Source organism: Strongylocentrotus purpuratus, unplaced genomic scaffold (assembly GCF_000002235.5).
Source record: "Strongylocentrotus purpuratus isolate Spur 01 unplaced genomic scaffold, Spur_5.0 spur5_scaffold_2, whole genome shotgun sequence".
In the NCBI taxonomy this organism is placed as follows: domain Eukaryota; kingdom Metazoa; phylum Echinodermata; class Echinoidea; order Camarodonta; family Strongylocentrotidae; genus Strongylocentrotus; species Strongylocentrotus purpuratus.
In genome coordinates this window covers 31,081,989-31,096,894 of record NW_022145605.1, presented here as the reverse complement: position 1 = coordinate 31,096,894, position 14,906 = coordinate 31,081,989, and the positions used below count along the sequence as shown (strand labels likewise).

At 37.0% G+C, this 14,906-nt stretch overlaps 1 protein-coding gene across 1 annotated transcript in view; it reads right to left on the bottom strand.

Annotated features, from left to right (window-relative positions):
* The window catches only part of LOC586981 (probable E3 ubiquitin-protein ligase HECTD4), a 95,366-nt gene that overhangs the window by 63,425 nt on the left and 17,035 nt on the right, over window positions 1-14,906 (bottom strand). The window contains exons 11-20 of the mRNA XM_030991221.1: window positions 13,052-13,119; window positions 12,662-12,745; window positions 11,703-11,873; window positions 11,525-11,531; window positions 11,056-11,196; window positions 9,474-9,674; window positions 8,584-8,796; window positions 7,830-7,939; window positions 6,710-6,902; window positions 4,843-4,962 (exon numbers count right to left, since the gene is read on the bottom strand). Of these exons, the coding sequence (XP_030847081.1) occupies window positions 4,843-4,962; window positions 6,710-6,902; window positions 7,830-7,939; window positions 8,584-8,796; window positions 9,474-9,674; window positions 11,056-11,196; window positions 11,525-11,531; window positions 11,703-11,873; window positions 12,662-12,745; window positions 13,052-13,119 (1,308 nt within the window). The remainder of the gene's footprint in view (window positions 1-4,842; window positions 4,963-6,709; window positions 6,903-7,829; window positions 7,940-8,583; window positions 8,797-9,473; window positions 9,675-11,055; window positions 11,197-11,524; window positions 11,532-11,702; window positions 11,874-12,661; window positions 12,746-13,051; window positions 13,120-14,906) is intronic.

Here is a 14,906-nt window from a genome sequence, read left to right as displayed (position 1 = left end):
TAATTTGATCAAATATTTGTGATGTATTTACCGGGTAATAATTTCTATATTTCAGGCCTTAAATTTCAATATTTTTAGGGCAAGGCCACTTTTCTGTAGGGCACATTCCTATATTACAGCACAAATAGGAAGAATGGGAAAGGGCACAACAAATCTCCAAGGCCAATGAGAGGGGCATCTAAGGCCATGGCCTTGGTGGCCTTGGATTAATATAAGACCTGATATTTATTTTATGTATATAAAACTCAAAAGATACAATTTGCAAATTGTGTACCTAGCCTCAACAGAGATTGAATAAACACTTAACTTGAATCCTAAATGTGTTGCTAATTTAAGGATTGTGACGCTTATGTTCCTTTTTTTTATAACTCCTGACATCAATTGCAATTTAGTCATGAAGCAGAAATGGAAGCAGTGTGTGCAAAAAAAAATCTTCATCTATTCATGCATGCATCATGATCTGGCATAAATTTAATTGGGCTTTGAAATGGAAGCAGTGTGTGCAAAAAAAAATCTTCATCTATTCATGCATGCATCATGATCTGGCATAAATTTAATTGGGCTTTGAATCAAAAGTTATTGCGCCAAACCACAAAATGTGGAAAGCCTGTCATAAAAAGGGGAAATCCCCCATGATATCAACTTGATTTAACTAAAAGCAGAAAAATAAGAGAAACAGGTCACAACAGTGTGATCAAAACCTGATAAAGGATTTAGAAAGTTATGAATTTTTAAAAGTTGTAATCAATCAAATGGGAAATTTTGTAATCTTGCTAGCTAGCACCTCTGAACTGGTTTGTACAATAAATAAATTAATTAATGAATGAATAAATAAAGAATCACATCTCTTGAAATCTTTATATTAGTAAAGAATAAATGGGAGCCTCCCAGGGTGCTACAAGAATTTTTTTCACCACTTGCCCTGTTGGGCAAGTGGGTTTTCAATTTACTTGCCCAAACAATATTTCCACTTGCCCAAAACTTTAAAGCGAAAAAGGACTCGAGGTTAAAGCATTTATTATCTCGTAATGATAAGTTAGTGTTTTAGATAGCAAATTAATGCACATACATGTACAGTGTAACTGTACTGAATAATAACCTAATATGTCAAAGAAAATGGTCAACAAAGGATGGTTGAAGGTTTAAAAAACGCATTTTATTGATTCTCCATAAATAATCAGATTCACATGAATCTCGGCAAGGTAGAATGGTTCAAGCAGGTTTAAGTTTTTAATATTCAGTCATGTAAAAAAGCATAATGACCCTGTTGTAAAAAATATGATACAAACATGTCATTAATGGTAGCCACATGTACCATGGTGCAACATCACATGTGTGTCTGTGCAAGCCGCTGTCATTTGGAAACGTAGGCTAATTTTCAGCTGTTAATAATTTGGGTCAACTCTTCCATCAAGAAACGTCATGTAAATAATGGGTAATCAACTATTTTAAATAAAGTACGGACATTTTTATTTCATCATTCACTGCTATAAATATCATGCCAAAATTTGTAAATTCTTACTAAATAATAATATTGAAGATATTTTACGATAAATCTCGGATAAGTATGCGAAAACTAGACTAAACAACGTCGCTAAAACCATGAAAACAAAACAACAACGGCTTATATTCTGGGGGTCTCGATACTATTATCAAAATGACTCGCTCGGTCGGATCTTGAGACCGCAGTAATAAATTGAAAACGAGACAAAAACATTCATCTGATTTATATGAGCAGCGAGTTTTAAATAATATGTTCACAATCATTAACAGTCATTATGAATAAATATCAAACATTTGACTTTTTGTACTTACTAGAAAATCCCTGTTGTTTATTCCATTCCGATTCGCACGTGTTCATTTCCCTAGAATAATGACGTCATATTTGGCGTGATTCAACCAATCGGCAATCAGAGAATAGCAAAGGCCTGTCGGTGCGGCCTGCAGAGCTAGAGAGAGAGAGCGCGAATAAGCTCGCAGCTGGTACGATCGCGCTAGCTGTCTCTAGCTAGCTCACGGCCGGCCGTGCGTGGAGGCGGAGCGGCATTCATGGCTTGAAGTGTCACTGTTGCATGCGCGCTGAGCTAGCTGAGCTGGCTAGCTGTCTGTGAAGTTTTTTCGAAATCGGAACGATCGCTTTTTTGCTTCTGGATTTTGACGACGGGTAAGAAGTTGACGGGTGAATGGTAGAGTTCTTGGACACTAGGAAATTACTGTAAAAGTATCACTTGCCCGAATCGGGCAAGTGATAATTTGATTTACTTGCCCGACGGCTCAATTTGGTTGCCCCGGGACGTCGGGCAAGCGGGTTTGTCGCGCCCTGAGAGGTGCACAAAAAATCAATTAGAGGGGAACCATCCGTACCAGCTAACATTTGATTGATTTCAAATTTTAAAATGCAATTTTTTCCTATATTTTAGGGGACTATCTTCTCAATCTTTTATACAGATGTGCCTTCTTATAAGCCTACATGTACTCTTGTTAAAACCAACCGAGGGGGACTTTTCCTGTAAAGTGAAGGCCGAATGTGCTGGTATTATCAGTGCTACAAACACCGTAATAAAATAACTATTTAAAATAAATGAAGGGAGGCTGGGTCGCTATTAAAAGCTGTAATCTTATCTTGAATGTGTAAGCATTGTTGTATTCTATTTCGCTGTAGATGTAAACAAGGTATGCTTTCAAATGTCACTGGGAAACCAATCTAGGTGTTATTTGTCGTGGATTTCACTTTTATCAGTCAGGATATTGTCACACTGAGAAACTTGAGAAACATGAACTTTTTATGAAATGTATGGGACATTCTGATATTTCTTAGATAACAATAGCATTTCAAACATTGTTATACTGAGATGTATTATATTTTGTGTACATTACATTTTTAATACCTTCCTAGAATAACATGTAAAGAACCTATTCTTTAGAAAGACAGTGAAAGTTACACTTTCACCGAGTCATCCAAGCATATCATGCCACACCTACTTGCAACAGAAAGTGAAATCTTAATCTTTTTGTTTCCGTGTAAGGCACAAGTTACAATTACTTTGAAATGTGTCAAAGGCCAACAGTTCCAAGATGATGTAGTCATTGATGATAAGCAATAATTATGATGAAGGGGGCGGAGGAGGTGCACGTGCAGAGGAGGAGGAGAAGGAGATGGAATAGTAGGAGGAGGAGTAGGGGTGGTAGAGGTGCAAGAGGAGGATGAGGAGAGGAGGGGAGAGGCGGAAGAGGAGGGGGAGAAGGGGAGAAGGTTCAAGAGGAAGAGGAAGAGGGGAGCAGAGGAGAATGGAGAGGAGGGGAGCAAGAGGAGGGGAGCAAGAGGAAGAATATGTGGAGGAGTAGGAGATGATGTGGAGATAGAGATGAAAGAGGAAGGTGCCTGGTATTTTGTTTGCTGCACTCTGATGAGGATACATACCCATACAACCAGTCCCATCCACACACACACACACGCAAACCCCACATCACATCTCCCTCCCTCTATCCCTCTCTCTTTCTATACAGTGTGCATTTTAAAAAAAAGTGTACCCAACTTTAGCAGCTTATTAAAAAGTCATAACTAATATGACTTTGAAATCTATGTCATGATGAAAAGTAAATTATTTTCTGTCCAATGATACCCTATTCATAAGATTTCTGTCATGGGTCACTGAGCACCAGGCTCTTTAAAAATTGTTGTCAAAATCGCCTTGTACCAAGTTTGGGCTGATGGAACGAATGTGGGTCAGGCCATATTATATGCATGAGCTTGTTCGGTCTTAAATCATTTTAAAGTTTGATTTTGCCACGTGCTACATCGTTAAAATGATGCAATGTATCTAGGCTTTCACATAACCCCGTTTCAATCCATACGATAACCTTCAATTAGTTTGAACAGCCTTCAAATTTTTTGTCCCATGATATCTTTCTGCTCACTTGTCCGCTGTACTATTTAACATGCGTAAGGAGCATAGAATGTTCATCTCTAATAGCGAATGAAAAGTCAAAGGTTATTAAACCCAAAAGCAAAAATGAACACATTATAATAAGTATCAAAGAAATTGACAGTAGACTTTCATAAAAAAAGATACCATCCCTAATAAACTTGATCCATTTTGTATCAATGAGAAGAGTTACCTTAAACAAGGGATGCAAATAAAGTCAAGATTGTTATCATCATAACAAAGAGATTATCATAAATTTGTCTTATAATGAGCAATTCCTTGAGTCTGAGTTGATATTTACACCTTTTCTTTTCAACTGCATAATTAGTCAATGTAAAAAAGTGAGCAGTTATTTTGGAATGAGAAAACACAAACATAATGGATTTTGACCCACATTCATTGCTTCAGCCCAAACTTGGTACAAGACGAATTTTACAATACTTTTTGAAAAGCCTGCTGCTCATTCATACGTGGCAACACAATTATGAATATGGTAACATTAGACAGAGTATTAATTAGTAATTACCCTGTTTACCTATTAAGTTATCGTTTACAAATAGAAGAAAATATTAGAAAACCATGTATATCCCTCCAGAAATGGAGGCGAATGCTAAAAATGTGAATATGCTTATATTATTATGAAGAAAAGAATAAAGAAGACCTGAAATGGTTATTTTACAACAACAAAAAAAAATTAGTAATTACCCTGTACCATGATATATGATTCAAGAGTCACATACATGTAGGTTATAACCTATGAAAGTTGGGTACACTTTTTTCTAATATGCACTTTATATATCAATTTATCAACCAATCAATCAATCAAGCGATCTATCCTTCAATCAATCAATCAATCAAGCAATCAATCGGTTGATAATCTTGGACATTGGACGTTGTGTCGCCAGAATTGCCTTACCTTGACCAAGTCTTTGGGCCAGCCTGACCCAAGCACACTCCTGCTTCCATACCCATAAGTGTTGCCTCCATACTCCACCACTTTCCTGGAATTGGTGTTGGGTCCAGCATAGATCACGACCTAAGTTGGAAAAAATGAGAAAGAAAATAACATTTCATTTCATTTTTCATTTTTATTTTTTCATTTCCAACAAAATACAATACATAATAACGAATACAATGTAAAATGTATACAAAACATAGTTACATTGGTAATAAACAAATCTTAATAATAATTTATACATTTTAGGAAGACAAAAAATGAATAACTGCATTTATATTTTGAGGAAATACGTGTTCACTGACTCTTAGATTATTGCCTGGGTGGGTAACCCTAACCCAAGTTGTCCCAGCATACCCTAACTTTTACCCTAACCCTTATGCTAAACCCTACCCTAACCCTAAACCCCAAACCTAAACCTAACCCTAAAACCTAACCATAACCCTAAAAGATTTCTTTAAAAATTCAATCATGCCGGAACAACTTGGCCCCGTATTTGCAACCTCCCCAGGTCCGAGTTAGCCCGACTACCCCAAATCACATTGAGTGAGACCCTTTCTAACATTTCAACTGTTGAGAGCTGAAAAGGCAGTGGGTGGTATTCTCATAAGTTAAGCCGGGACTAAGTCCAGACTAAATAATAATTTTAGTTCACACTTCAACGGAATGCTAGGTTTCATCTTCCTCCTTCAATATTCATGACAAAGAAAATATACCAAAGACTTTGTTAAAAATTTAGTTCATACTCATATTATCTTTTTCTTCCCATTTCATTGCAAAATTATTTTTTTGGACACTTTTCATTGAAGGATTAAAATAATCTGTACAGGGTAAATGAGTTGGCAACAGGCACTCCATAAAAGTGTGGACCATTAAGTTTATTTCCTTGGAAGTAGAGGTACATGTATTAGCACCCTTCTGGCTCCCAAATGACAATATTTGCTAAGACAACTCTTTACTTAGGAATAAGTCTGACATTTTCATAGTTTGGGGGCTTTGAAGAGAGTTTTGCTTTGGATTTCAGTGATATCAAATGCAAATGGAGTTTCATTAGATCTATATACATGTAGATAGATAGATAGTCAAAATTATTTCATTTGTCATAAAAAAAAACATTTAGATAAAATAACATACAGTATCGCATACATACTGAATAAAGACAAAATAACACACATTACAAAGACATTCATACAAATAAAATATACAGCAAAAAGGTAATCTGGACAAAATATTGGGAAAAGTGAGTATTTATGAGAATGAGGAAACAGCTAGAAAGGAAATGCCTTATTAGTGCTGCCACCTACACAAAAACTAAAACTGAAACTGAAAATTAGAAATTAGGATAAGGTGAGAGTATAACAGGACCAGATTGAAAATTTACAGCATAAGAATAAGCATAGATAATAAAAACAAAAAAAATTGTACAAATTGATCCTCAAAACTTGCAGTCAAAAGAGCTTTGCATCAAGTAATAAGAGAATAGATTCCTACTTATATAGTTTGATTTCAGCGTTCTGTAATTTCTTGTATTTCATTCTCAGGAGTGGAGAATAAAAAAGCTCTGTTTAATGTACATGTATGTCTTTCTTTAGTGCTATTCTCTTACTTTGTAGTACTGATCCTCTCTTCAAAGCTAGTCTGCACTAGTTTGGCCAGGAGGGATTAGACCACCCAGCGTGGTCACTTACAGGTGGTTATTTAATCAACTCAGCTCTCAATTACCATACGAAAAAGAGGATCATGGGGGACCAACAGGCACCGCTTTGGCATTGTTTTCTATATAGAGGGAGCAAGTAGCTACAAGTAGTACAGCGGAGCATTAAATTACCTTGTCATAGTCATACTGAGATGCACAGCGTGGCTCAAACCTCAGATACAGACATCTTGCACCGGGGATGTGTACAGTCTCCCTGAACTTGTAGTTATCCCTAACGGGGTGAATGGTCTCCACCGTCTTACCGGCAGCCCATGGGGCTGGGATTCGCAGCTTGGTCAGGTAGTTCTCACAATTTTTCTCACTCCTAAAAATGTAAACAGGATAATAAGTAATAAGAACTTCAGGCAAACTGGTTTAGAATGTTAATAATAACTGTATTATTTTATAAATGTAATGCTTCTTGGGAGAAATTTCAATTATTCAAACATATTTGTGGCTTACACCAAGTAAATAAGATCGATTGATCGATCTGTATTAAAAAAACAAGTCAGAAAAAAGTCCTGCTGGTTCCAAGATATTTTCTGACTTGTTTTTTTCAATACAGATCGATTAATCCATCTTATTTACTGGGTGTAAGCCACAAATATGTTAAAACAACTGTATTCTGTTCTTCTATAACACATATCTCAATAGAATAGACACCTCTATGCCCTTCCAAAGGACTTTAGAGAGTACCCTCCTAACCACGGCCACTGTGCTTTCAAGAAATACCCACTTACAGCACCTGGGTCATGAGGGGCAGATGTAGATTATTGGCTTGCTGAATGATATAAGTGCTGTGTTGGGGCTCAAATCCCTGACCTTAGAATTATTTTGACATTTTGGTAGCCAATGGATGATGTTACATGAATTTGGTTTCAAAAGGTATCTAACATCATCTGAGCACACTTACAGGGACGGCTGGTATGACCAGCTGTTAAGAGTTACCCGTTGATACTAGGGACCTGTTTCACAAAGCCTTTTTTTCAAAGACAAATGACTAAAATCAGTGACAAATCTGCTGATCACCAATCATAAGCAAGAATTTCAGTAGCTTATAACAAAAACTGTCATTTGTCACTGGTGACAAGTTTTGTGAAACGCCCCCCTGGAGTGTCTAGGGTTTGCAAAGGCAAAAAGTACACAAACAAAGAAGGAGAACAAAAATGTTTGGCAATACATATGTCATGGGGAACATTGAGGGGGGGGTACAAGTTTGTATCATGAGAATATTATGAAGATTGAAACTCACTTGTCTTTGATGTGACTGGCGAGAAGGTCTGTGACCACATCATGGGGCTGAGAGCTGTTCTTATCCATCTTCTTCTCCTGATAAGAAGTGTTTCCTATTGCCATGGCAACCTGCCAAACAGAAGAGTACATTCAAATAAAAAAGTATATGGGTGAAATTTTGAGATCTGAACGTGTCTATAAACAAGTTATATGCACATGAAGTGATATATTATTGCTTGAATTTGACCAAGTTTGGAGATATTAATGCCTTATTAACTGTTCTTTCATTTAGGACTATAACTTGCACATTCTTATCTTGTTATCTAAATCATTTTACGCCTACATGTTCCTACCTGCATGTACGTATACCTTTATTTATACATTTATTTAGGGGGGAAGTATATTAATATGTTTTAGAAATGATGTATAAAGTACCACATAATTAAGACTGGACAAGCACGGCTTAAGAACTACGCAAAAAGCTAATACTAATTCATTGCAGAATAAAAGTGCAGACATAAAATATTACACTACCACGGAATCAAAATAAAACATGCATTACCATCATAACTGGGTGATATAGCTGCATTGCCTTCCATGATGAACAATAGTTAATGAAAATTTGTTACCAATATGAATCGTTAACATTCGAGTCTTCACAGGTATGAAAAGTCCTTGTAGGAGTTGAACAGAAATGGCAAGTTTTCATCTACTTATGAAGTTGTGATTTCAAAACAAATTTAAAACAGAATCTGTGATTACAGACTTCTTACCTGACTGATGAGGACCACAAGTCTGACAACTTGCGGGACCAGGGCTTCAGCTAGGGCCAGACTGCGCAGGTTAGGATGACGTAGGGCTGTGACTAGACCCGGTAGGAGATAGCCCAGGATGGTTCCCTTCACTACACGGTCCAGGACCTGCATCTGACTGGCCTGGCCAGAGTTCATCAGGTCATTGCAGATGCTCAGTAGAGTCTCAAGAATCTGAAATGTATTGGGTTGATTGAATGATACAGATTATAGCATTGGCGCAACCATCTTCATCATCATCATCATTATCATCAGTATCATTATCATCATCATCGTATTCGTATTCATCATCATAATCATCATCATTACCATAACCATTACTACCATCATTACCACCATCATCATCATCATCATCATCATTACTATCATCTTCATCACCATCATCATCATCATCACCATCTTCATCACCACCATCATCTTCATCATCTTCATCATCATCACCATCATTACCATTATCATCATCATAATCATTATCATCATCATCATCATCATCATCGTCATCGTATTCGTCGTCGTCATCATCATCATCATCATCATCATCATCATCACCATCACCACCACTACCATCATCACCATCATCATCCTCACTACCACAACCACCACCACCACCATCAACATCACCATCACATCATCATCACTATCTTCATCACCACCATCATCTTCATCATCTTCATCATCATCACCATCATTACTATTATCATCATAATCATTATCATCGTCATCATCATCATCATCATCATCATCATCACCATAACCACCACTACCATCATCACCATCATCATCCTCACTACCACAACCACCACCACCACCATCAACATCACCATCAAATCATCACTATCACAATTTCTCACCTGTTCACATCCGTTGAAAATCTTAGTAGCCAGTTTGAGGACTGTGTTCTCTACATCCTTTGAACAGGGCTTGAGAGAGGTAGCCCCTTGGGGAGTAGCACCGGTGGCAGTCCCGTCCTCCTCATTCTCATCACTCATGATGATGCCTTGCAAGGTGTGTATCTCAAGGGATGTCAGGAACTGCTGACAAGGGCTGGCAAGCTGTACAAGCAATGAGATTATTATTATTATTATTATCAAGTATTTGGCGTCACTTGTGCATGGGAGGCGAAAAGCAAACTGAATCACTGTAACCCTTGAGTCTCTCCTCCCGGTATAACTGATTGGGTGTGCAGGTGGACCATTACACGGGGGTTTCCCCCTACTCTTATACGAATAGTGCAGAGGGTTCTTAACGTGTAAAGGCGGTGACTCTCCTCTACACAGGTCCTCAATTTAACGTCCTATCCGAGGGACAGTTTACCCCTTAACATAGCCTGCGTCTATGAAACAATGGGAAGATAGGGATGGGATCCAATTTCCATTCAAAGTAGTTTTGTATGTAAACATCAGATGTTAAGACATGTAGTATGCTCAATCTACACATACAATTACAGTATACAAAACAAATGTCTTAGGTCACATTAGAACTTGGGAGGAAGGTATCTAAGAAGAGATCTTTGGCAGGTGGCGGGAAAAGTTGTCCCTCCACTACAAAGTGGAATGTTGTTCCATGTTTTTTGTCCTGCTATAGTAAGAGGAAATATATTTCAGTTGACGATATACTGAACTTGGCAGATTCGTCAATTATTCAGAAAAGATTACTACATATGGGCCCAGTAACATAACAAATTACAGTTGATCAAATCTTCTTCATAAGTCGTAAATTTAAAAAAAAATGAGTCTTTTGATTAAGTTTCTTTTTCAGATGGACACAATGCCAGGTAAGATGGGATTCCTTGCTGCAAGATTGGAGATACAACAGATTTTCACAATTGATTGTAAGTTGGTTTTTATGTTACAGGGCCCATGATTAGTTAAAGGGACAGTTGTGTTCTGTTTTCAAACCGCAAATGCCTTCAAAGTGCATGGTTATTGCTCTTATTCTTATCTATGACATTTCTAGAGCCCTTTTAGAACCTAAAATTGCTATGAAGGTAATTTTAAACCCCAAAATGTGTGAAATTTAGCCAATACGATCATACTAATTCAGCTCTACTTTCAAAAAAATATGGTGACCGTTCATTAATTATTTAATTAAAAATAACAATACATGGGCCGGCTGGTTGCGCGTAATATAACCAACATGACAATGCCAACAAAAAAGCAAACATCGACATCGGCTGAAATACGACGTAAAAGGCGCTATTTTGTTTTTTCAAATTATCTAATATTTGTGGTGGTACACAAGTATTAGAAATTGCTATATTTATGGATATTTCAGCCATCTCTGAACCGATTTTAATCAAACAAAGATGATTTTGTCATTTAAATTGTATGTTCTTTCAAATTTGACACTCAGTTTTTCATTATCTCACAAAAAAATTATTTTGTGTTGCGCCCTCTGCAACAGAACTCAACTATCCCTTTAAGGTTTACTTACTGGTACATTAGATGTAATAGATTCAGCTGGTTTATTCCTGGTGAGGCACTGAGTGAGAAGTTGACGTGATTCCCTCTCTGATATATTCATGATCAACTGGACCAACCCTTCATCGAACCTGATGAAGAAAAGATTATCAAACTGTCAGACACCATGCATGTACATGTACATGATTTCCAAGTGTATTTTCTCATTTTTAACCTGGGAATAAAGATATGATGAGTTTTCAAGTATGGCTACATGAATACAGCAGAAAGTAGGTGTTTTAGTCATGACAAAGGCAATAAGTTTCTCCGACAAAAAAACAAAGATCTTTTATACATATTGAAATTTGAACAGACACTTAAATCCGTTTGAGATTTTACGAGGTACAGTTATTGGTAAAATTCAACTTGAAAAAAAAAATCAATTATTCTGCACACATTACATGTTCAACCTTCCACACAAAGTAATGCCTTGCAATTATTACCAAAAGACTGCAATGCAACTGGTACTTTTAGAATTCACATTTCAAATGAATATACACAAAATCAGTCCAAAGAGTTATTAGCTGCATCCTTCCCAATAGGAGGCTCGTGGGTCTCCATCACTCAAAGGAGACATATCATCATCAAAATCATCATATTTATCATAAAAGTGTTGCTTACTTGTGAATGGAGGTCGCCTTGCAGGGAGTTTGTCTCAGTTGACGAGCTAGCTCCATCAGGATCATATCCCGGAGCTTCCCCAAGGAGGCCCGAGAGTCTCCCTCACTCAGGAGCTGACGAAGGAGACCGTTCATCTGATTGGCACCGTTGAAGAGCACCGAAAGGCCAGTCCTGTAAGATAATAATGAACAGTTAGAGCCAAAACATTCAAATGCTCATTAACTTGGTCAGCGGTACAGGCAATCTTGATATACATGTAATTTAAAAGTAAATGTATAAGGGGTAATTATAGTGCGCACTAAAAAAAAAAAAAAAAAAAAAAAAAAAAATATTTTTCCTCAATCACCCCCCCTTTGAGTAAAAAAATTGGGGAAAATAGGGAAAATGAGGGAGAAATTGGGAAAATAGGAGTAAAATCAGGAAGGAAAAAAAAAATCGGGAAACCGATTTAAATCGGCAATTATCAGGCCTGATGTATGCGATTAAGCAAGAGATATTTGGCCATTCATATTCATCATGCAGTACACATCTTCTTTGGGGATTGGAATTTCATTATTGTGTGCAAATATACATTCATGACTTTCACTATGGTGAGCTCAGAATAACATCAGATCCAATCACGCAACAATACAGAGACATAAATCTTAATTGTCAACTGTGATAGACCAGAGGTAGACTAGTGGTCTTCTAACTGGGATATCCAAAGTTTGAAAGTAGGTTGGTGCGCAAATTTCTGATAAATGGTCAGACAACATAAATCACCAAACACTGACGATTAAGGCTGAGTACACTCCCACCTACTTGAATACTCGGCGGCCATTTTTTTTTTTTTTTTGATAATATTTTATAAATGATTTTTTTATAATTTTTTTTACAAACCCCTATTTTGTTTTACACGGCAGGAAAAGTATTTGAGTACTTGTCGCAGCCTTACTAACGATACCGATGCTGTAACTTACTTGATGACATTACAGGCTTCGGTTATCAGTCTCTCAGCCCTGAACTTCTCATCTGTGGATGTCAGAAGACCCCAGACCAGTTTCCTTGGAGGGAAGAGTAAGAACAACATGGTAAAGATTAAAGCTATAGCATATCGTGGCAAGGAAATTTGTATACAAAAACCCTGTAAATATTAGCCCTGCCTAAAACCATGAAACATACCTTGCATAGGAACAACACAAATACATCTACATTTAAAGATGAAAAAGAGAGGGCAAATATTCTATGACAATATACAAGTTAACAATATCATAACATAACTGAATTGTCCGACTAGAATTCAGGAAAGCTGTAAAATAATACAAATAATAAAAAGGAATGTGCTGTATTGATTTTTTTCAAAAGCTTACCTGGTCCTTTCCAAGATGTTTCTCTCATCCAAGTGTTCTGGATTGAATGCATGTGACTTGAAGACAACCTGAGGAATAGATCATTGAAACAGAGAATATAAAGTTACTCTGTATTAAACATTGCCTCAGATTCTGAAACAAAATACTGGATTTAGCTCATGCTGCAATCAAAATTATAAATCTTTAGGTCAGTCAGGAATCCCTTGACTTTAACAAGCCAATCGCCTGTCTGATTATCAAGATATTTATGATTGAAATCGAAATGTCATTTTTTGTTTTCCTCACAGTTTTTATAACACTACAGTTTATTGGGGAAAATGAGTATGGTCAACACCGGTCACTCAAAGATTTTTTACTTTTTTGAGGCACTTCATGATCATTTGAAGCGCAATTTTTTGTAGGGCTTCAATATTCCACCACATCACAGACACTGATAACCACGCAGGGCCGTGCATCTCAGATTTAACATTGTTAAACGATGCCTTTAATCGCTATTTCTTGTAATAAAGTGACCATTCACTGGCAACGAAATATGATTTTGAACTCCCAAGAACCTCCTCTATATCCCATCTTGGATCATATTCATCATTCAATTAACAACTAAATTAGGCATACCTATTGTAAACTTGATATTTTTTTTGTTTTTCATAACTCAAGAATGAAAGGTGGACTGGTTGAATATCGGCCTTTGTTGAATAATTTAAGATGTAAGCTTTAATACGTCACATATTCAAGAAACGTAAATTGGGAGAAATAATTGTTTTCAAATACTTTGAAAAATAAAAAATCTTGGAAAGTGTGTGAATAATTTGGTGGTTAACTGTATGTACATATGGTCAAGTAAACACCTCTCCACAATCAAGTGATATACTGTTAGAAAAGATATGCCTTACAATTGTATTGACAAGCTGAATTTTGAAATACAATCGGTGGTATCATTTCTTTCAATCACTCATGAACGTTGGTCATCCCCTTCCAATAAATGTAAATCCGCTTCATGCAATCTTGACATTACATAGTATGATGAAAGCTAACTAGATTTGTAGCAATGGTATTGCAGAGTCACTGAGATGAAAAGTGAACTTGAAATAGAGACTCTGAAACAGAGAGAGAAAACCAATCGTTTATCAGCCTTTCAACACTGAACAGGCAGTGATGGGTCACCTCCTGCTGAAAACCATGCAGTCTATTGCTCATTTCTAGACCACATGGTCGAGGTCAACTGGCTGGATTTCAACGTCTATCGTTGAAAAGAATGGAAGACATCCTCTAATCAATAGGCCCAAAGAGGAAGTCGACAGGTCAAAGAGGAAATGGAAACAACACTTTCACTTCTTGAATGAACAGGACAGGTCAGCGTGGTCATTCTTAGGCCCAAAAGGCTGAACTAAAGTGTTTAATTACAAAAAGACATGGCAAAAGTACCCTACCTTGTCTTTTTTGTTTAAGAGCCTATCTGCACTAGTTTGGCCAGGAGGGATTAGACCTCCCTGCATGGTCACTGACAGGTGGTTATCTCATCAAATAAGCTCTCAATTAACATAAGAAAAAGGGGACCATGGGGGATCAATAGTCACTACTTAGGCATTGTTTGCTATATAGAGGGCGCAAGTAGCTATAAGTAGTACAGTTTTAAAGTTTTATCTAGACGGGGAGGGGGGGGGGGGGAGAAAGGCACTGCAGCAAGTGAGAGATCATAGAAGAGATTAAAGTGAAATGTTATGTCCATGTGGCCTCTAAAAAAAATGAAAAGTCTGCACAGTGATGGTAAGGACTCAAAATACAGTAAAAAATCTGTCTACAGAGACTACGGGAGACAGAAAAGATAGCCACTGTACAGCGGTGGCCTTTCCAA